General features: G+C 38.7%; 1 protein-coding gene across 2 annotated transcripts; it reads right to left on the bottom strand.

The window, feature by feature from the left end:
* Positions 1 to 24: 24 nt before the first annotated feature.
* On the bottom strand, positions 25 to 18,181 carry tuft1b (tuftelin 1b). Of its 2 annotated transcripts, none has more exons than XM_069693595.1 (12): positions 18,004 to 18,181; positions 7,355 to 7,432; positions 7,145 to 7,240; positions 6,936 to 7,010; positions 6,790 to 6,852; positions 5,728 to 5,802; positions 4,668 to 4,778; positions 3,087 to 3,310; positions 2,611 to 2,716; positions 2,153 to 2,236; positions 1,314 to 1,405; positions 25 to 1,214 (listed from the first exon to the last, which is right to left on the bottom strand). In XM_069693595.1, the coding sequence occupies exons 1-12, from the start codon at positions 18,058 to 18,060 to the stop codon at positions 1,142 to 1,144; spliced, it is 1,134 nt and encodes a 377-aa protein (XP_069549696.1). In that variant the 5' UTR covers positions 18,061 to 18,181; the 3' UTR covers positions 25 to 1,141. The 2 variants fall into 2 exon arrangements, with proteins under 2 accessions (XP_069549696.1, XP_069549704.1); XM_069693603.1 differs by lacking the exon at positions 18,004 to 18,181 and adding an exon at positions 13,707 to 13,774.
* Between the last annotated feature and the right edge of the window lie 5,054 nt (positions 18,182 to 23,235).

The raw sequence follows: 23,235 nt of genomic DNA, 5'->3' as shown, positions 1-23,235 counted from the left end.
TTGTAAAACAAAGTACAACAAGAGTCAGATTAACCAGTTCTTTTATTACATTTAAATAAAACTGGACAAAGTCTACAATAAAAGGACAAACTGAACTTCAGTGTATTTATCTACAATGTTCACAGTAAATGGTACTATTCTTTGTAAAACATTCATCCTGGACTGCAACAAAGTATTTTACAGAAAGAAACAGCAAAGTCTACGTAAATAATACATAATTATGTAATTGAATACGTTTATCAGTTCAATTTGTGTTATTAAATATATAACATTTTAGCACAAAGCAGGATAAGCTGTACAGTAAGCATGTTGAGGCGGCACTTGGCAGACAAGAATTTAAATAAGCCTCCAGCAAGCATTTTACAAGGACGGTCACAATTCTAATATATAAAACCGCATTATGAATTTGATTACATTTAACCTACTCGGAGAAATATGTTTAAGTTGAACATAAATCATGTTTTAACATTAACAACTGCTTGCCTGCCATTGGCAAAGCGGTGCAAAGCACTGAGGAATTTGACCTTGAACCCTGAGGGATTGTGGTCAAACAGGCCGGAAGTTGAAGAATAGCTGAAAACATCTATACACACACACACACATCGTGATTATTTGTACATTTGACCTGCAGTTATAATAATTTAGATCGAGTCGTCTTTTACGTTGAACTGCTGAAAGTACTGACCCAGATTCTGTTCGGGAAAGAACTGGTGCTTCACTGAACTTCTGACTACTGCCATTGCATCCTGAAGACTTGCTGACAACAACATACATACTGCACAGATTAGATTTACCATCTAAGACTTTCAGTAAAATTCGGTACATTGCACAGCTCTTTTCTTGTTTCCTTTCGAGGACTTCTCGCACCAGTGGATCCCTGTTTAAATTCGGTTTGACACTGAGAAACCCCCCAAAAAAGGTTCGCAGAAGAGCCCCAGGAGGTACTAACAAAAGACCTCTGTGTGTGAAGTCTATTAAAATAGGCTTTTAAAATCACTGCAAATCTACGTTTAACACAATGGCAGGTGGTTAAATATATATTTACACATATATATTGTGTCAATATATGGACCTAATGAATCGTGTTCATTTCAAAAACGTTGTTTTTAATGTCTGGTCAATCCTTTGGCTGTAGCGCTGTTCACGATTTGATCTCAATGACTTTGATGAACGGGAGAGCTTTGTTGGTGTGCGTCATTGGTGTCAATGGTTTGCTGCACAAAAGGGAAAATAAGAAATGAAAAGTTAATCAGATTTGTTGTAAATGAAATAAAAAAACGAGCCGAACTGGAAATCAGGAAGTGATTGCTCACCTGTAAACAACCTCTGGTTTGTTGTCAGTGGACAGAGGCAGAGGTTCCTGGCCTGCCAGGAAGTACTCCATGTGGTCATGCATTTCTCTGTTCTGCAAACAGGAAGGGGTCAAATAATTCACTTATGTTTCTTCTTTACTTCTATTTGTGGGGCACAGATGCAGGTACAGTTTTACAGTATCTGGTATTCAGGGTAACATTAGAGCTTTTCATCGACTTGGAAAAGTGTGTTGCTTTTAGCTTAAAGGATGAGCCCTGGGTTATTCTATATTTTCTTACTGTCATCAAAGAAAAGACAAAAACCAGCAATGCTTTCTTAAATCTCTCAGTTCTTCCCAACATTCATCTGACTATTTAAGGCTCCCTGCCTCAGGCCTATTTGATTCCACTGAAGATGAAAATCTTAAAATATGGCAAAAATGTATACTTTCATTTAAAAAAAGAAAAGGCAAAGTAGTTTCGTAACACAGCTGGGCTCTGTAGTTCTCAACAAAAGTTACTCAAACAGGAGAAAAAAAAGACATGTTTGGTTTTCACCTGTAGATTAATACACATTTTTTGCGCGCTCATGTCCCTCATGGTTAAAGAACATGTCACCCAGCAGATAATAAGAATAAATAAAGCTTTAATAAAAATAAGCTTTATCAGGCTTTTTTGGTCTATGAAGATTTGTTAATCGTTTTGGTATAAAAAGAGTTTAGAAAATAAGATCAAATACAAATGAATAAATAAATCATGAAAAGACAATGCAGAAAGATAAATAACAAGCCTAAGTAGGAACGAGCCTTTAATGAATTTGTTCATATCTTTTATGAGTGCAGGAATATGAGTGTGCTGACCTCTGCTTCCAGGAAGGCCACCTTCTCCTCCAGATCCCTGATGACTCGATCTCTCTCTTGGAGGACTGTCCTGGAGTTCTGCAGCTATAAACAAAACAAACAAAAACAAACAGTGGGTGATGCCCAGGAGAAACACATGTCACTTTTCCAACTGAAGCAGATGCAGCATCACTTATTTATGGCGAGTGAGTTTTGTTTCACAGCACGTTTCCGCTTGGCTCTGCTCCCCGAACATCAATTCTGCTTCATGTGTCCGCCTCCTCAAAATCTAATTTCCGCATTAATGGCTTCCTGCGTGTTTGTGGGCACTGGAGAGCTCATTTGTATTGTTTGCGTGTGTGTGTGTGTGTGTGTGTGTGTGTGTGTGTGTGTGTGTGTGTGTGTGTGTGTGTGTGTGTGTGTGTGTGTGTGTGTGTGCAATTTGCACTCCCAGGCGACCTGCTCGTGTGCATAAATACCTGTTCAATCATGTGGCGGACTTTCCTCTGCTGACTCTTTAACATGTCGTCAAGGTGATGTATCTTTTCCTTCAGGACAGCCAACTCCTTCTCCAGCTCTGTACACCTGGAAATAAATGAGAAAATTCTGTTTAGATTCTTATTAAACATAAAACTATCCACTACCACAATAATTACTGAAAAGGTTATTTTGCAATTTTGACTAGAGGAGGTCATGGTATTCGTGGCATGTGTATTTTGCAGCTGGGGGAGCAAGATCTTGCATTATTATTGACTGAAAAGATTATATTTATTTTTGTATAATCTTATATAAGTGGATATAAAAGGTAATTTCACCTAACATTGAAGAAAATAAGTTTATATAAAATAGTGTAAACTGATTTTTTTTTTCCTCATCATCTGGCCTGTTAAAAACACAAAAACAACTTCTACTTTCCTTCTTGTACTGTGGCTCATCAGTATGTGTATAATCTCACCTTTGCTCTTTCTCCCCCCCTTCCTCTCTGTCTGCTTTGAGCTGCAGCAGCTCTGCCTCGCCTGCAGCCATCTTGTCTTTGAGGATGCTGCTCTCAGTATCCATGTTTCCCAGCAGCCTCTGTAGCTCCTCCACCTGCTGGCCTCTCTTGTCCGACTGCTTCTCGGCCTTCTGAAGCCGCTCCGACTGCTCAGCCAGATGAAGGCGATACTCATTTGACTCTGCCTGCGAGGGGAACAACACAGTGAGAACTGCTTTTCTTTGTGTATTATGATTTGTTAGCTAGTGACAGATAGACAATTTAAGGATGGTCCAGTTTTACTACGACTTATTGTTTTTACACTTTTGAGAACCCAACAAAATTGCTAAAACAAAATCAATGGGGCAAGATACAAGTGGTCTGTTGAGTGGATATGCTAACAGTTTAGCCAGATTATCAAAATCACTATTCATTTTAGTGCACTGTGCTCCCAGAATGCAGTGCAAAAAGGAAACAGAAGGACAGCTCATATTCATTAAGTGTAAAAGTGTATAAGTGCTTTTAAGTGCAATACCACTAAGGGCCACCAGGGGCTGGCACCAAAAATCCTCTGGCTCCATTAGACTCTCACTCAAAAAGCATCAACTTCTGTCATGAAATACAATGTCAATAAATTTTTTCCACAAGTCATTAAGGTGTCCTTAGATAGGAGGTGTGTTGTTCTGGTGGTCCTCCTGAAAATAGTTTGATCATTATTGAGACATTAGGCCTAAAAGAGAGGTATGTTTGGGGGTGTGCTTGGTTTTACTGGCATGCCTGGAGTGCAGCCATGTTGCCAGAATTAGGAGGGCGGGAATAGTGTCCTCGGGTTCTTAATCAAGTTGAGTCAGATCCACCTCTCACTCCTCCACAGCTCCACCCTCTCATCTAAATATGGTCACTTCTGGCTTCAAAAACCCAGATGGTGAACACAAGGCTTCAAAACGGCAGTTCACAGAACAATAGGTGACGTCACCGTGGATTGCCACCTACTCACAGTTGAAATAAATCTGACGTTTTTTCAGATGAAAGTGAAACAGCTTCAGGGACACCCCAGAAGAAAAAAATAAGCCTTTAAAAAAATAAAAAAATATTCACAGGTACCGTTAGAGGTAAAATCAGCCAGAGTAAAGAGATTTATTAATTTCTCTTGCCAGTGCTAACCTGATAAATGTCCAAATTCTGTCTAACTCAGGACATGATGTTGACTACAAATTAAGACAAAATAACTTTAGATGAGTAAAGCTGCAAACAACATGCTGCCTGTTGCATCAAATCCCTTTAGTGTGTGCCTCCAACACAACAAAGACTATGGAGACAACACATGGCAGATCAGCTTGTGGTAAAATGTTCGTCTGCGGGTGGTGTCCCTACATGCCCTGACAGATGAGTGTACAGCAGAGCATAGACCCAAACAGTGGAGGATCACAGGATGAGGGATGAAATCCAATGACAACACTGACAGATAATGGGGGTGATTAAAGGAACAGAGAGAGCAGCAGAGGGATGAGTCATAGCTGCAGACAGGAAGTCGTGTCATGTTACTCATATCCTGAGACGAACCTGCAGTCTGCCCCTCTCCTCCTGATGCCGCTTCTCCAGCTCCTGCAGCTGAGTGTACAGGCGCCGGGTCGCCTCCCTGAGCCTCACGCTCTCCTCCTGATTATCCCCAACCTAAGAGTGCAGGCAGACAGAAAGTGACATGCTCAATTAGGCTTAAGCTCACGGACGTGGGGGCAAGATAAGGACCTAACAAACAGATAAAACAGGCCATTTGCTGGCGGGGTTTAAAAGGTTGCTTGGTCCAGCCTGAGATAACAAAAGCATCTAGTCAAGAAGCTGTTAAACTGTGGCACAGATAATCTTTTATGTTGGGGCTGTTGCTACGGTCGACAGAACAGTTCCCCCTCCCAGACAAATATTTCACTTTGAATTTGCCATATAATCTGGCACCACTTAGAAGGGAGGGCAGCGTAAACTGACCCACAGCTTACCTATATGCCACACATATGAGTCACTGGGAATGGACCGCGCGCACATTCCCTCCCTGCTCCGACACTACTTTCCTGGTAGATAGTGGTGTTGCATTACAGTCGATGTTATGATGTGCTGAGTCTATAATAATGCATGCGAAATATAATACTGTATGTGTGTGTGTGTGTGTGTGTGTGTGTGTGTGTGTGTGTGTGTGTGTGTGTGTGTGTGTGTGTGTGTGTGTGTGTGTGTGTGTGTGTGTGTGTGTGTGTGTGTGTGTGTGTGTGTGTGTGAACGAGAGCAGAGTGTTTGTGCCATTAGTGAGGAAGTAAGTGAGCCCTGGCGCTGTGTGAGTGGTAAAGCTCTGTCATGAGCTTCAGAGAGCCTGGCAACATTTTCTTTGCAGCAGCAGGCAGCTGGCTGGTGTGAGTTAGGGAGCAGCTGGAGGTCCAACATATTATTCCCATTATGAATTATATGTCTGTTATTTGAATACGATTTTCAATTCATTCAAGCCAGCTGCAACTGAAATCGACTTCTGCCATTTCCCATGGTTCATTCATATTAAACGGATGAATAACCAGATCATAAAAGCCATGCGGGCATCCTTCAGAGGACGATAGAGAAGACTGAAATGTGATGAACTTACATGATGGTCGGTGTTGCCGTTGGCGATAGGTGGTTGGCTGTTGGGCACGTCCACTCTGAAGCCATTGGGTAGATACTGTGTAGAAAATAAAAAAGCAGGGACTAATTAGTGCAGTTGGTGCTTTATTTATCCTTTTACTCCTGAAATGTGCAAAAACACCACAGTGGCAGAGGAAGCTCAAAACTGATCAACTTGAAAAAACACAAGGAAATGCAGAAAAGATCCCTTCGACAGCACATACATTAAGAAACACTTTAGGTTCTACACAATCGCTGTTATAATACACTGTATTCTTGTTTAAGCCAAGAGTCTGTAACATGTCTACAGTATATTTGATTACTTTTAAGACATTATATCATTTGGCTTCACCATGCAGCTGCTGAGGCCATACAATTCCACTATGGCTTCTCTGGTCACTAGAAGGGGCTCCTGGTTGGCCCCCACTAAGGCTTTTTCTGCCCTGGCCCCATTTGGAAGTGATATCAGCAAAATCTGCTGAGGCTTTTAAAAACTCATCTCAAATCTCTATTTATTCTTCAAGGCATTTTATTGACACTTTCCTCCCCTGACAAGTTTCTTTTGCTTGATTTCAATATTGATTGAATTGCTTGTTATTTTCTTTCTTTTGTAACCATTGTTTTATTAACTTGGATTATTTGTCAGGTTTAAAACATTTTTTTTTTAATTGATATATTTTATCATAGTGGATAAAGCCATTTATTTTATTTGCTCGTGATTTGTGTATTTTCTTTATTATCTTTATATACATAGCCTTTCAAATAAACTCAATCAGGGCTGCAATTAAGTAACTAAAGATTATTTTACTCATTGATGTACCTGTCACATGTTTTCCAATAATCAAACAAACTGTTTGGTCCTCAAAATTTCAATAAACATTGATCATAATTTCCTCAAAATCCAAGGCCTTTTCTTCAAACTGCTTGTTCTGTCTGACTAAAACCCAAAATAGTCAGTTTACAGTAACAAATACAACAGGAAAGCAGCAGATCTTCACATTACAGAAGCTCTACACTCGTTAAATTTACAGCAGAGGGTATGTACCTTGTTGTTACTGTTCTGCCTGGCTGCCATCTGCTCTCTCAGCGTCTTCAGACAGTACCTCACCTAAAGAACAAAAGCACATCATTGAGGTAAAATGTGTTTATTAAACAGAAACACGACGATGTTCAGCTCCGTCACTCACTGACCTCCTGAATCTGCGACACCTCATCCGTCAGCATCCTGACACTCTCCGCTGGCTCTGGGCGAGCTTTCAGGTAAACCTTGGTAACACGGCAACAGGAGTGTGTTAGATAATACCGATGAGAATAGTTCACATGAGAGTGAAGAGTGGAGTGTCTCGCACACGCATTCAACTATACAAACAAAACAGTACAGCAAAACAAAGCTCGCATACCTTGATGACTTCGACCTTTTCCTCTGTGGGAGGGATGGTAAGTATTTCTTCCTGCTCTTCAAGTTTCTGTGGCAGAACTACAGCTATGCTGCTCTCCTACATTCAGAAAAGGAAAAAATAAAAATAAAATGAGCAAATGCCCCGTCCCATATTTTTTGTCTTTCTTACAGTAAACAACTAAGAAAACGGTTTTCCTCTTTGAATTTGTACCTTGCTGCTGGGCCGTTCTGACGAGTAGTTGGACTGATTCTGACCTTGAAGGGTGAGTCTCAGCCGCCTGCAACGGTCCTGAAATGAAAGATGAGAGGATAAAAGGAACTACGTTAGTAAACGGATCACTGGGGATTGTGAGAAAATGCAACCAATGAAGAGAGAGAGAGAGAGAGAGAGAGGGGCGCAAATTGAAAGTCCTCAGTAAAAGAGGGTGGAGCAGAAAGAGACAGAGACGGGTAGTTTTTCCCATCAAACTTCCCCATTACTGTGTTTCCTCTGTGGATGCCACACAGTTTGGCTATAAAAACCTAGCAACCCACACTGACGAGACGTTTCCACGAGTCCTCGTGGTCAGGTCTGGTGATTATGACCAAACACTCAACTGCTCACTGGAGAAAATGAAACCAGTCCCGTCAGGGCCAAAAATATCAACACTCAAAACACCCATGAATTCTTAGTTGCACTCAATTTTGTTGCCATGGCAACAAAAAAAAACAGACAATATGGGAGTTACTGGTCAAGTACGCTTTTATAACTTCAGTTCGAAGTGAGTATTTATAGAAAATAGTTTGAACCAGCAGCAACACCGCCACACACAGAGTGGCAATTCTGGAAAGATCCAGATGATTTTACTTACTTGTGGGCATCTAATTGATTATTCTATTCTATTCTATTCTATTCTATTCTATTCTATTCTATTCTATTCTATTCTATTCTATTCTATTCTGCAGATGTGTATTCTGTTGTGGTCATGTCTATTATATTATATTATATTGTTGCTGTTAATGAGTAGCCTACTTTATTAAAGAGACAAAACGCTGTGCAACAATGTTCAAGAGACAAATAATGTAATTGATAGTGAATAATTTGATGACATGATTGGACTGTACAATGAAAATAAAAAAAGAGATGGCAGTAAAAATCCCCTAAAAACTCTCAACGCTTCGATCTCCCCTCAAAAGCAAACAAATACGATCCCTTTGACTTCACATAATCCTCCTGGGGAACACCCATTTAAGTAAGCGAAGGAATGATTCCACGTTAATTGTGTTGCTTTTTCCTCTGAATGTGCAAAGAAAACAAACCACCTGGCCGTTTGACAAGTGAAATCCACTCTCAGGTGGAGAACAGTCCAACTGCAGGAGAGTTGCATAACAACGTCTTATCACCAACTAAAACATGCTTAATCCCTGCCTCCGTGTTGTGCCAGGTGTTTGTGAGTACCCAGGTATAAGTACATGCGTGTTTATGTATTTACAACGCAGCATACGGTAACTCGTGTGAACAACATGCCTCCGCCCTCGGGTTAATAAGGTAAAAACTGAACTAATGTTCTCAGTCATTGTTTTTTCTGGATGAATGAAAAATGGTGTTGTTGTTGTGATTCTGCTGTGAGTGGACTCATTAGTGGTCTTAATCAAACTTTGCGTAGGTGTGTGCTACAGAGTAACTTAGACAAAAGCACATAGGACACATAATTTAATTAGCCTAAGAAATAAAAGCAAAATGCCCTGTGGATGTTTTTAGTGTAATTATGTTCTTTGATGATTTTACTTACTCTGCTACTTTTATGATAACCAATATTAACATTGATAAGCCAAAATACAGAAGCAAAATTCCACTAAATTCTCAGAAGTTAGTTGAGAAGATATAGTTGATGACAATATTGACTGTTGATTTGTTTCCATGTATAGAATGAAGCTGTGCAGTAAAATACCAGGTGTCTACAGCTTGTGTATGTTGGTCATGCTGGTAGAAGCTGACTTCACTCATAAAATCTCGTTTTGCAGCTTCTTATTTTCTGTCAGCGAGGTATTTTTACAAGTCTCACAGGCAGGTGTGACTCTTGCATGTAACATAAAATTAAAAGAGAGAAAAACATCCAGATGTTTTCCCTCCTCGGCTTCTATGAATCTTATACCTGCGATATATTTAACGTTCACACTCTCTCTGCTCTGTAACATCACCCTGTTTGGTCATCCAGTGAACTCCTGAAGCATTTTGTCACACAGTGCAGTGATGCTCCAAGTTAAATTCACACTTGACAAAGCCAACTTAAACACCTTTAATTGCTCGCTGTGAGAATGACACCCGAGAGGCAATGGCACGTTCGCTACATACCACAGTCTGTTGTCAGCTTTAAGGCAATGCTGCAACAATAACTTCAACGGTATGCAAATGTACACACATATCTGTGACACCACCTCTGACATAATATGGACTTCATCTAACTCAGAGTTTATACTTTAAGAGGCACTTTGAATCAAGAAAAATAATCATAATAATGAAATAATTTTTATAATTATTATGAAAAATAATCACAATCAAATGATTTTGAGAATGTAGAAAAGTCTCCAGGAGACCGGGAGAAAACATTTTGCAACGTTTCCTGACAGCTTTTGTTCCACACTTGATAGATGGGAGCACCAACTGCCAAATTTGATTTATCAACCAGTCCTCCTTTCCTGGGAAAAACCATTAACTATGTCTGACTACCAAGTAACACCACGACAAATACAGTCAGGTGCACTTGTGCCAGACGCTTATTTGAATTGTCATCAGATCATATCAATTGGAGAAAGAAACCTAACAGCCTCATGCTTTCACAACATGTCGGTCAACTCCTCCTGTTTAGCATTTATTAACTCTGATCACGGAAATAGATCAATGTTGTTGATGAGAGAATGTATGCGTTCAGTTGTTTTGTTCTTTATGTGTCACAAAATAACTGTGTGTGAATGGGTGGAAAGAGAGTTGGGGTTTTTGAGTGTGTGTGTGTGAACATGCCTGCCATAAGCCGTGTAGACACATAAAGAACAAATACGGCCAACCCAGCATGCAAAATTTGGGGAACACATTTGGTTACTTACGTAAGTAAGTACCAGTTCTCTACTTTTCTATTGTAACAAAGGCTAAATGGTTTGTCGTGACTGGCAGCTCTTTGTGTCTAATTGCGTTGTCTGAAAACCATCAGCGCCGAGGCGGTGACGGGCGAGCCAACATTTCACTCTGTGATCAGAGGGAGCGACAGCTCAAGGGCTTCTCTCTGCCAGACGCCCAGAGAAGATCGTTGGGCAGACACACCCAGGGAGGCCATGACAGTACACCGAAACATGACTGCTCCACACCTCATCTCACGCTATTCCTCTGTGTTTCTGAGAGAGCAACTCTCTAAAACACATTTCAAACATTTGGCAACTACAGGACTTCAAAATAAATACATCAGTAATAAACTAAATGATTAGAATTTCTTCATAAGAATAAACTGTTAGGAGGTTATTTTTGGTACTCAAAATTAATCCATCTTCTTTGACTTAATCTAAGTTTGTTTAGGCTTGCTCAGGTGCTGTTCAAAAGCTTAAGGGGTGTGTCGTCCTTCCTTGTAGTGTCGTGTCCAGCTCTTCAAAAAAAAGGAAAACTACAGAAACTGCAAGAAGATTATATACAGAGTACTGAACACCAACACCACCAAAATGTGTCACTGAATTCCAGAGACTTTCCTCAAATTACTTGACTGCATAAACTGGAGTGGCCATGTGTTGGAGAGGTCAACAACACCACCAAAATAGCCCCAATATGTGATGATTGTGGATGAAAGCAAGACAGATGAAAAACCACTCCCAGAAAAAGTGCTTATTATGTGTCATAACAGACCAAATTGCCTGTTTTTGTGATCTTGTTCCCCAATAAAATTAAATACTGTGCCACCGCATACTTTTGCCGCCCTGACTCGCCCAATTTGCATGTAAGCAAATGTTACCTGTGGTTCAGCCCTTATGTCACAACCCAGACATGCAGGTATTGACAAAACGCAGCAGACTTCAGTGAGAGACATGACGATATGAGGTTTTTCTAAGTAAAGAAGTTGCACTGCAGGTTACAGTAAAGTATTCTGTTATATCACCACAGCTTAACAATTCTTTAGCTTTGTCCTCATCTATTTGTTCTCTCCACGGCACGGGCAAACGCAAACTCACACTTTTCTGTTGTACATAATGTGATCTACCCTTTTATCTTCTGCATCCATTTATGTCTGGCTCCATTATTAAGGCAAAGAGGGAGAAACATGTGCGTGCTGTTGCTCTAGGCTTGTCCGTGCAGCTCAGGGAATGCTTAATTTTCATTTCTGCATTGGTTCCCAGCCTGAGAGGACTTGACCTCAATTTCACTTTGAAACAGAAAAAATTGAGTCTGCAAAGTTAAACGGTACCTCTGGGTATCTCTTGCATGATCGTGCATGTTTAAGTACAAAGTAATTTCAGGGCAGGCAACTTCCAGGTTGAGTGAATCTAATGAAAGTAGCTTAACTGAGAATATCAGTTCCACCTATTGAGGTGTTGTTTTGTTACAGATGCAAAATTTTCCCTCCAAGGTATTAAAACCATGTGACATCAAAGAAATGTAAAACAAACTAATCACCAGCACGGTTGTTTGTGCAGTAATATATAAAGCACATCTAGTACATCTGGTCAGCCTAATGCTATCTCGGCGCTGCAAGAAATTAAAACTGTTTCTTTGAGGTAATAAATGACTCAAAAACAATTAAACAATTTTGTTAAGTAATTTTGATCTTATTAGTATTGTTCTGTGCTGCCGGTTATAACCATGATACATTTTTTTTTATTTACCAGTAGATATACACTCACACCTAAAAAACACAAGTGTGAAACTATCACTGTAGAGGAAAAAAAGCAAAGGTGTAAATAAAGTGTTGAAAAAAGCCCTCTGCTCAATAATTTGCCATTGAAGGCATCTATTCAGTACAGGTCAGCTTTTTCAGCTGAGCAGCAGCAGTGAGGCCTCAAGGGGGAATCTGTTTTCTGTCTCCAGTGTCCTGCTTTTATTGTACCAGACAATGGAGCAGGAGGATGGAGCAGTGCTACAGCTACTGTATACATTTCTACTTGTCCGTGCCTCCTGCTCAGGACTACCATTAAGAATTCAAAGTGAAGTACAATCTCCCTTTTTTTTTTTTTTTTTTATGAACTCTGTTATTTTATTTATAAACTTCCAGAGATGGTAAAAGTTGTTCATAATATCTTTTTTATTTTTTTTTTAATTTTTAAAGCCCAACATTACATGTTTAAATGTCTTTTTTTTTTTTTAACCAACAGTCCAAACACAAGAGACATGAGTTTTCAGTAAATCCTTACAATTAACTAGAACTAGAATAAAGTAATAATTTTAACAATTAATCGGCAGGGACTTAAAACTGAGTTGATTTTAAGTATAAAAAGCTAAGAAAACATAAGATTGTGTCATTATCACCGACACTCAGGTGAGAAAAATTCACAGCACATCACGTCATCTTGATGAGACTTGTAGAAGGTATGAAAACAGCTGGTTTCAAACAAGCCCAGCCTGACTCACCCATACTGATATGTAGGTGATATCTTTGCCCCCAGACGGTCCTCAAATTGCCCGTGACCTCTCACAATCAATATACGACCGTCCGATCCCAGCTATCAGGCAACAAAGTCCTGCCTGACTGCTGCTCACTGATTTGGGGATGATGTCACTGCTATAATCAGCCGTCCAGGCTGACAGATGATAAAGAACAACAGTGAATAAAGGATCAGCCACACAGCTTTAGATCTAGATCCTGCTAACCAGCTGAGAAACTGATGAACCAGAGGCAGTAAATTTGCCCACTGCAGGACCACCCAGAGTTCAATACCATGTGTGAAATCCATCCATATCTACCTGCCGTCAAAAGAAATACGTTTTTATTACCAAGCAACTCGACTACATGCCTTATGAACGCTTAGAGAAGTCATAAAACACTTTGACACGTTGAACGGTTGATATTTGCAAATACTGCTCCACCCAATTACACGCCACGCGTTAGTAACAAACTGTCCACTTTGCTCAATACCAAATGTATGTGTCACCAATACGACAAAACGGAATCATTTTTTCATGGCCAAGAAGTAACTGACAAATAGGACGGGCCTTTATACACTTTTAAAGTTGCTTTTACGAGATTAACTTAATGTGAGTATAATCAGGTGTAAAATAAATATGTCACAAATAATAAATGATAAAGGTGAACTCATAAATTCAGATTGAATAAAATAATTTTCTCTTTAATGCCTCGCCTGCTAACATAACAGAGCTGTTAATTTAAGCCATTTCCCTACAGAGATCAATAAGGTTTTCTCATTCTGATAATATCTTATCGACAAGTTCACGATAAGATAAAGAAAAAGGAAGCACATAACCAAACAATTCTCTGTAATTCATTTCGCAACCAAAACTATAACCACAAGTACCATCATGCTCTTCACTCTCTCATCATCATCAAGCAAATCCTTTACTTAACCTCACAAAAAATCCCTCTGGTATCTACCTTTGTTTGCAGACAAAGTTGTGGGGGACTCTCCCCGGTGATGATCAGCCAGCTGCGATCCAGACAGTCTGTCTAACACTAAGTGTGTGGGAAGCCACGGCTGTCTTGCCTTACATGGCAGGGTGAGGCTCCGCCAGCTGCCCAACCCTCCTTCCTCTAGTCACACAGCTACAGTGCCACTTTCATGGAGACACACAGCTGTTAGCCTCCCCTGCAGGACTGTGGTGCCAAATACACAATGGAAAGAACTGAAGGGAACATTTCCACTATTTAGATTGTGCACAGTCGCCGACAAAGAAAGGTTTGTGTGAATCTAAACAGTTTGACTGTCACTGAGCTATAATAAGACTCACCTACCATTTTGTTTTCAGATTTTATTTTAGAAATATAATTTGTTTTTAGCTTTGAGCACCAATTCAGTTTCTATAAATTCTTTAATAATTGTCTTTAATATGTTTTTATGAGTTTGGTGATGTTGTGCAGCACTTTGGTCAACGTAAGTTGTGTTTGAATGTGCGATATAAATAAAACCATCACGATCATCAAACAGTCAATTGAGTGACTTGGTTAACGCAGAGTGCTGAGCCTAACTGTGCAAATATACTCAAAGTTAGCGAGGACGGTAAGAACAGATACAACTGTGGCCGAGGCCTCATTTATCTGCCACATGATGACAGTGGTAGGTAGCAGCACCCTGAGGAATGTGTGTTGTGAGTTATGTGAGAGATTAATGAAGGGTCTTTATATAACAGTCACTGGCGCGCTGAGTGTGTGTAGAGTAAATAAAACTGCGCAAACAAAAGTCAAATGCTGCGCAGTCCAAATATGTTCATGCTTACTTGTCTCAACTTTAAACTACCGCCCCGACCCGCTGGATCCTCGACGTGCAGCGTGCGAGGGCCCGCATATCACTGCTTGCAGTTTTAATTTTGATCACCCTTTTAAGTGCATGATGGCAACTGATGATTATTTCCATTTTAATGGACGAGTTAATCAATGTTTGATTTAGAGCTGAAAAAGCAGGTGAGTGGATCCCCTAGAAAATATTTAGCAACTATTTTGATAACCGCTTAATCAATTTGAGTTGATGTTTTTGAAGAAATTTCTATAATTCCAATTCCATATTCTCAAATTTGTATATTTTATGGTTTCCTCAGTCTTTTATGAGTGTAAACTGAATGTCTTTTGGTTTTGGACTGCTGGATGGCTTTAGGAGATTGTACTGGGCATTTGTCACAATTTTCTTAATCAAGAAGACACTGTAATAGTGAAAATGACCATTAGTTGCAGTCCTAGAATTACTTTAAAATATCAAAAAAAATGAATGAAAAATGCTTTTTATTTAACAAAACGTATTAGATTCACAATGACGTAAAAATTGGTAAAATCCCCAATTATTGATATTTTTAATGACTTCATTTGCTAATGGATTATTAAAATTGTTAATTTCAGTACGAGTGCATTACATTCTAAATGTATGATATTATGAGTCACATTTATTTTTGTGTCTGCGTGTCTCTCAATTTGTGCCGGAGTGTACTACCCTGTAATTAGTGAAGATGTTATGCTGTATATTTGTAGGTGCTTTTAATTTTGTTGACATGTGAGTAGTTTAAACAAGCCATTTAAGAATGTTTGTATCACACACAAGGATTAGAGTGGCTGTCTCTTATGGAGACACTTAAGTATACTGTTGAGTTGACAAAATATACACTCCAGCTAAGCTATTTTAATAACATACTTGGCCGCATCGTTCTCACTCTTCCCAGCATGTTCTCACGCCATGACAGAACACACAATAAGTGCCATTTGTCAAGATGAGGAGGAAAACTCCTCATTAAACTCCTAAATGTGTTTAGGTGGATGAAGTAGGTTTTCAATGGAGACAGACAAGATGTACAGTTTGCAAAGGAAGTCAAAGCTCATGTTTACAGTGAGATCACAGGACTCATGGACAAAAAACCAACACATTCCTCTCTGACCAGAGATAAAAAAAAAATAAAAAAAAATGCTCTTTCGTCCACTTAAACAGTGTCACAACAACACAAGTCAGTTTTATTTGTAGGGATATCTTCTTACTCCATGTTAGTTTCAAAGCACCTCACAACAATCCACATCATTACAGCAATCAATAACAGATCTGCCAATATTTTTTGCACAAGAGAGGGCTAGGGGAAAAAAACAAACATTGTTTGATTCCCAATGAAATGAGGTCATTTCTATTGAATTACCAAACTAACAAGTCGAGGCTCATTCTTAATGAGTTCCAGAACTCCTGATGCAGAATTCTCTGCACACAGTAAATTCACATCCTCGGAATAAACTCTCTGAGTTCAAATCAACTCTTTTTGCTTGTACATGTGAGACCATCGAATACACTCTCAAGCAGAGTGAAAGTAACTCTTTTCATGGAGTTTATGTCTTCATTGAAATATCAATAAATAGCAAGTTTTAACAAAACTAAATGTAATTTCTGCCCATCACTTTGATTTAATTTGGTTACTTTATTCCCAAAAGTTATGAAGAAATAACTAAGGCATGCTGGGAAATGCTAATGCAGCAACAAAGGTGTGCAGTCAACACCGGGAGTAGTGTCTTAACAAATGATTTATGTAATGATCTTGCATGACTTAAAACATTGCAATTATTTTTAAGCAATAAAACATGGCTTGAGGGTGTGCTTGTTCATTGACTTGTAATGACGTTCGAAGTAGCGTCAACCTTCACTTGTTTGAACACATCACAAGGTAGAACAAGGTGTAGTTCGCTGACAAAGAGTGATCTGTTCTTACTTTTCTGTGTAAACTCTCCAGGGGAAGTTACTGATGAAGTGTAAATTAAGTTCAACTCATCCAACAAGTAACAGGGCAATACACTTGCTGTTTGATCAGTCTTTTAAGATATGTAATAAATAACATGCAAGAGGTATTTGCTTTTGTCCTTTCAAATATTGAATTTAGAGACAGTTTGGCATGACTTTTATCACTTTGAGAGAATAACAAGAAAACTTAACTAACTTGTAAATTGCAGTCACTTGATTAAAACGTTGTCCTATCCATTTAACTTGAGGGGGTACATGCCCCATACAACTTTTCCAATTGGATGGTTAAAGATATCATTCGATTCTATTTTCACAGTAATAAACACTTACTTTATTTTAGCTTAATATGATCAAATTTAGGAATCAAAGGTGCTTTTGTGTATGTTTATATTTGTATCTATGTCTGGGTGTTGCACAAATACCACCCCCATTTTTAAACTATTTGTTTCCACCGTTGAGCTCTGCAGTAACAGTGGAGCTCTAAAGCCTCTCAGCAGCATCAGGAGTGTAAAAGTGTTGTAAACTGTTATGTTAACAGCAGTTTGGGGGATTAATAACAAATCTCTGTCTTTAATACAATTGAAAATTACTAATAGCTTCAGTATTTTCCTATTTAGGTGACTTTATAAGTGGTAAACTCACAAGTAGGCTAACATTATTGTCAGCTTTTGATGTTAATAAAAAAAAACACCACAACATAATTGAAAAAAATCCTACAGTACAGGAGAAGGACATAAGTAGATTATTTTTTTTACAAAGGTAGTTTAAGTAAAGCTTGTATCTACCTATAAAAGTGACTTACCCTAAATACTAAACCGTGTTGGATAGCTAAACTGTCCATACTGTCAAGAAGCGAAGTCTTTCACTAATTTTTTTCTCGTTCAATATTGCAATAATTTGCAATAAATAATTTAAGATCTTTTATTTTTTTTTAACTGGAGAAAGAATAAATATAGATATAATCCTGATGTCAAATAAATGTGTTGTGATAAAAATGTTCATGACCATGCCACGGGATTGTGAGTGTGGAAGCTGACTGCATGGTGCCCCTGCGAGAAATGGTACAATTAAAAGCATCAGACTTCAGGACCACTTTAGGTCAAAATATGCAGGATGATTTTACAGCGCATGCGCTTTATGGACACGTTCGGTTTGTCCTGTGACTGGGGAAAAGTGTATTTTCGGCTTTTAATGTCACATAAATATCTAATTCAAAATGTCCCGTGTAGACAATATGTTTGTTCTTTTTTTTTTTTTTTTTTTACCGGTAAAAGTTACGGATAAATATGGTCGTATGGGAAACTGAAAATATGCCGCAAAGTAAAAGCACAGTTCAATTAGTTAACGTTATCTATTACAGCCGTGTGATCAAAGCGATCAAAGTCAGCCCTGGAGAGACCGGTTAAGTTAAATCACTACATATGTTATATTTCTAACGAGGCTTCTAAAACAATAAGCTCGTGTCGTATCACTCACATTAGTGGTGTTGTCCTCTCCTCCATTTCCCACCGTCCGCGTCGCGGCTCCGCTCATCTTCTGCGAGGAAAGTGAAGCCAAGGCATAAAAATGAATATGAAACTGTAGCCGCCCAAACTTTCTGAACACAATTTCCTTTGCTTATGTGTCCCTTACGACTTCTCTTCGCAAAACAACTGTTGAGGAGAAGTGAAGAGACACCTGGGCCCGGTTCAGCTGTCCTCTGTCTCCTCTGTCTGTCCAGGTGGTAAACTGGAGACCTGCCGGTCTGCCAACCCGCACCTCAGAGGAGGAATGTACTAAACCATTAACCAGGAGGCAGGACGCACAAATCATAACTGACATGTCAAGCCATGTCAAGTCTCGTAATTCTCACTTTGACTGTGTTTTTGTGTCTTTGTTAATCATAATGTTGTCCGTTTTTGTTGCCGTCTTTAGTAATTTCCATATAGTCTATAGGTCTACTAATGTGTATTAGCCTACATATCCTCCTCTTATAGTGATGATGGTGACGACGACGATAGTGATTGTTATCGTTGCACATTTGTTTTGTTTTTAGGTGTTTTAATCTACATTTTTGGTTTAAAACCAAAATCTAATCATAGTTTTCACTTATGATTTACTTACAACCCTTCCTGTCTACAGAAGCCTACACGTCCGACCCGCTTTTTGTTGTAATTTTTAAAGTTTATTTCTGAAGTTTATAACAAGGCTATCATCTAAAGCTGAAGACTTTTCTGTTTGCTACAGCCTTTTATCAAATCAAATATTTGCTCACTTCTTACACTGAACATGAATTTTAACTCTTGTATTTTCCTTAAATTTTTCACCCTCATTAATTTAATTTAATTTAATTTAATGCTGTTTTAAATCTTTTTGTCTTATATAGCTTACATTTTGTCTTGATGCCATTTATATCGTACGTAAAGCAATTTGATAGTTGTTGAAATGTGCTATACAAATAAATGTACTTATACAAGTCTTACAAGACTGTCTATCAGAAGAGCTCAGTTGACATTAATGGCACAAGCTGTAAATTCATGCTAAATAGTCCCACGAATTGCTTTCAAATGTCATATTTATTTTACAGCACAGGAATGGTGATAACACATGAAATAGATCGTGTCTGACCTCAGAGAAGTTGATGGCACCTCCATCCGGCAGACGTTTGGTGTGGGTGCTGCTGAACCACCGCATTTTGCATTCAGTCACCTGCCTGATCTTTTTCCAGAAGGATCCCATATGTCGTCTCTCTTCATCTGTCTTGTTTTAGCAAATTTTGTTCAACTTCTTACCTATTTTCCAGTAATGTCCCTTATAGTAACACACCAGCACAGAGAACCTTTTGAGGAACTGTGATCTGCTTCGTCGCAGTGCAGCTAATTCTGGGCCAGGACTGCAAATAGGATAGAGTCCTGTTTGATTACTGTCCTGTCACATGTCAGGTGGCTCCGTTGTCACCTCTTGGCCTGCGGCTAAACACAGTTACCTTTGGTTGCATATATGGCTAGAAACTATTGGTGACATGAAGCCTGACACATCAGCCCAGAAAAGTGTCCTACTTTCATCATCTGGAAATGTAGCTGTGACAATGTGAGAACATTGTGATGTTTGTTGAATAATGGATCAAAACAGTGTGAGATAAGCAGTGCATTAAACATAGATTACTAGAGGAGGACTCATTTTATCCGGTTGTTACTTATTAAAGTTATCCATTAATATGTTAAGAGCATAAATTCATATAAAACGCAATTAAAGAAACATCCTGTTGTCAAGTTTTAACTTAAGGAAAGACCTTCTCTATTTTCCTGGTTTTCCTTGCCATCAGGAAGGTGTGGTCTTGTATCAAATGAAGGGCCATAGACATAAAGACTAGACTCTAATCTCCAAATCAGGTTAAACCATATAATCCAACTGTATTATTTTACTATACTTCCCTTCTGCCCTGGTTGACATCATTTTATTCTGTTTTAAATCTTGGTTTCAGACTTAACCTTTACATGACTTTTAGAATCATTTGTTCTGTGACATCCAAATAAAAGTGGTCAATTTGTCTACATCAATGAAACACAAAAACCTACTGTAAATATAACACGTCTGCTCTGTGTGAGGACACAGACACAGAGTTGAATAGACTTCTGGAAAGAATGACACAAATGTATTTTCAATGGCCCAACCCACAGTAAACATGTCCGGTTTTATAGATTAATGGTTAGGCCTTATTCAGTTAATAGCTTCCTTTGTATACTGTACGATGTAAAATATGCATGCAGGTGTTTTTTTTTCCGCTGAAAGGGTTGAGTGTCAGAAAGTTATGGTACGTCATACAATCTGAGTCCAAAATACCTATCGTTGAGTTTTGACAGAGTGGTGATCATTATGGTGCGAATAATATATCTCTGGTATTGAAACGACATGTATTTTATTTCACAAGTTGTTAGTGAGACTCCATAACTCGCTTTAATGTGAAATAAGGACACGTTCTGTGTCAATAACATAAAACCTTGGTCAGTTTTACTGATAACCAGCAGTTTTAAAAGCTGCTTCTCACTTTTTCCCAACTCACAGATGTATTTTAAGTTTGCGTGCACCAAATTATTGTATGTGCAGTTATATAAAATATCATGTCCAACTCAAACAAAAGCTCCATCATTCAGCACACGTAATCAGATTCACTGGATTAAAAACATATTGAAGGATGTGACATTAAATATTGGAGTGTTTTAAAAGGGAAAAACACAAGATACTAGGAAAGTCTAACCCTCGGATGACTGTGGATCGTCAGCCTTCTGCCTTCACTTTGTTGGATTTCCTGTTTTACTTTGAAATAACACGCCTATTGTCTCATTTACTTGTTTTTTCATACCTGTTCTGGTGCTCACCTGTGTCTCATGAGCCATCAGCACTCTATATGTCAGCATGTCTTTGTTCTGCCTTGTGACTTTTAGCTTATTATTCTCCTTATGTATGAATTTTGCCAGTTCCTAAGTCTTTGCCTTCTCCCTGTGTTTTTTTGTTTACCTGAAACTTGCCGAACTTCATGAGGAAAGCTTAAACCTCTAGCTTCCGGTGTTTGTCTCCTCTCTCTTTATGTGAACTAATGTGACAACGAGCTAAGGAGAAAGACAGTGAGGTTAGTTGAGGTGGCGTCCTTACAGTAGCTTGATGTCTTCAGTAATTACAGTAAACCATCTAAGGATTAAACACTGTGTCTCTAAAGGGAAAACCTAGCCAGAGCTAAAAGAAACACACTGCTGACTTGTTCATAGAAGCAGCAAGAGAGAGAGAGAGAGTTTTAACTTGGGGAAAAAATGATGTTGAGACTTGACATTTTATTTTGAATATATTCAAATCTTGATAGGACTTATTCTTAATGTCAAACTAAAAAAGTCATGACTAAGAATTTGATTCGGAGGACAATTTGAGTGTCTTTCATTGATACCGACCTCCTCGGTGTTACTTAAAACACGTTTCCTCTCTGAAAATTAGATTGTCAGGCCCGACTCCTTTTCTGTGATGTTTAGTTCGTCCGACCAGTTTGTGCCTTGCAGACATGCTTAATTTATTTTTGATAGTGTGGTAGTCAAGCTCAGTTTACAATTAACTTACTGTAATGATCCACCCAAAAGTTCAGGACACATCAAGGTGAAGAGTAAAGTTGTAAACATGATGATTTTCCGATGGAAAAACAATATCTCTGTAGTCATAATTGTATCCGCTCAGATAAAGTACGGATGAGCCAGTCCAAAGCATTTGGTCCTACATTATGGACTCTGTTAACACTTTGTCCCCTCATTGTTAGTGAACCCATGCTGCCTGAAAATCTATAAATAAAATCCCCTTTGACATAGAGAACCAGGTGTGCTGCATTAGTTAGAAGTGGTAGCAGAGGAGGGGCTGTGAAAGCAGCAGCTGGCCGTGATCTTTCATTCTCTGTATCCTTCTAAAGGTGTGAACTTTCTTCAGTTTTATTGATATTGAACTGGTTTCCGATGTAAAAGCACAGCTCTGGCTTGTGTTATCTCTGCTGTCAGTCTGTGTGCCTTTGAAGCCCAACATCCACATTTGTAGGCGTGTTGCCTTTACCTCTATGCTAGATGCTAAAAAGATTTCTTGACCATTAGTTTTCAAACTTTTCAAAGTTTAGAACTATTCCACTTTCAAAGGAAAGGACAACAACATCTGTACAAGATGCTAAATCACTGTTTTGTTCTGCAGCACCTGCAGGCTCATGAAAGTAAGAAAACAAGCCAAACCTCATACAGACAATTCATATGAATATTGCCTTTCTTGTTTGAACTTTCTTACTTTAGTTTCACACTAAAAACATAATATAGGTGTATACATTCTAATAATGTGTGTTCATTTTGTGGCTTTTTTGTTATGAGGAACATCATAACTGCTCCCACAGCGACACATTAAAAGCAGGCAGTTGAGATGCCATGGCTGCTCCCTGTAATACTATGTTTCATGTAGGTATCTAAATGGGATAGAGTACAAAAACTTTATTACAAATTAATGTATCTGAGGGAGGCAGTGGTTTACAGTTTCAAAAAGCCACCTTTCATAAACGTCTTCTCGTGAATTACTGAAATACTACAACTTGTGTGCTGCTCTGTTGTCGCCTTGACCTCTGACCTCCTTTTAGGGGGCATGGACAAGGGCTTTGATAAAATATTATATTTGAGTGTAACTTTCGAGTGTTCATTTTTAAACAAATTTATGCAATTATAACATCAAAATCAGTCACCTCTTTCTATATTGGCTCTCGGCACGGCAGAAATTACTCATGAATGGATAATGTGGCAACCCAGTGTTAAGGGTAAAAGGTTCAAAATTTTTCAAGCGTGTATTAAAACACAAATCAGATAGTATTATGTATTTTGGAACGGTTTTCTGTGATGAGGTCAAAATCCACAGTCCTCGCTTCCTGCAAAAATACGTTCATAATGTTGTGTGAAGCTTTTATCAGACCTCAACAGTGTGAATTTGTTGAGTCAAGTGGATATCTGCCACACTTACAGTCCTTTTAGTACAACATTTTCTCCCTTTCCATTTCCTGTGATACTGTTACCCTGTTGTGCTACAGTGGAGGGATAGTATGACAAACTACCGCCACTAGCAATAACTTTGGAATATTGTTTAAAATAAATTGTTGAAATGTCCCCAAAACAGATCAAATGCACAATATTGTATTAAGTGATAAAAAATAAGTAGGAAATTAGGAAAAAA

Source organism: Brachyistius frenatus, unplaced genomic scaffold, assembly GCF_029030835.1.
Source record: "Brachyistius frenatus isolate BFR_SWC_R1_liver_20210118 unplaced genomic scaffold, ASM2903083v1 Contig_2, whole genome shotgun sequence".
Lineage (NCBI taxonomy): Eukaryota > Metazoa > Chordata > Actinopteri > Embiotocidae > Brachyistius > Brachyistius frenatus.
This window is presented reverse-complemented; position numbering and strand designations above follow the sequence as displayed.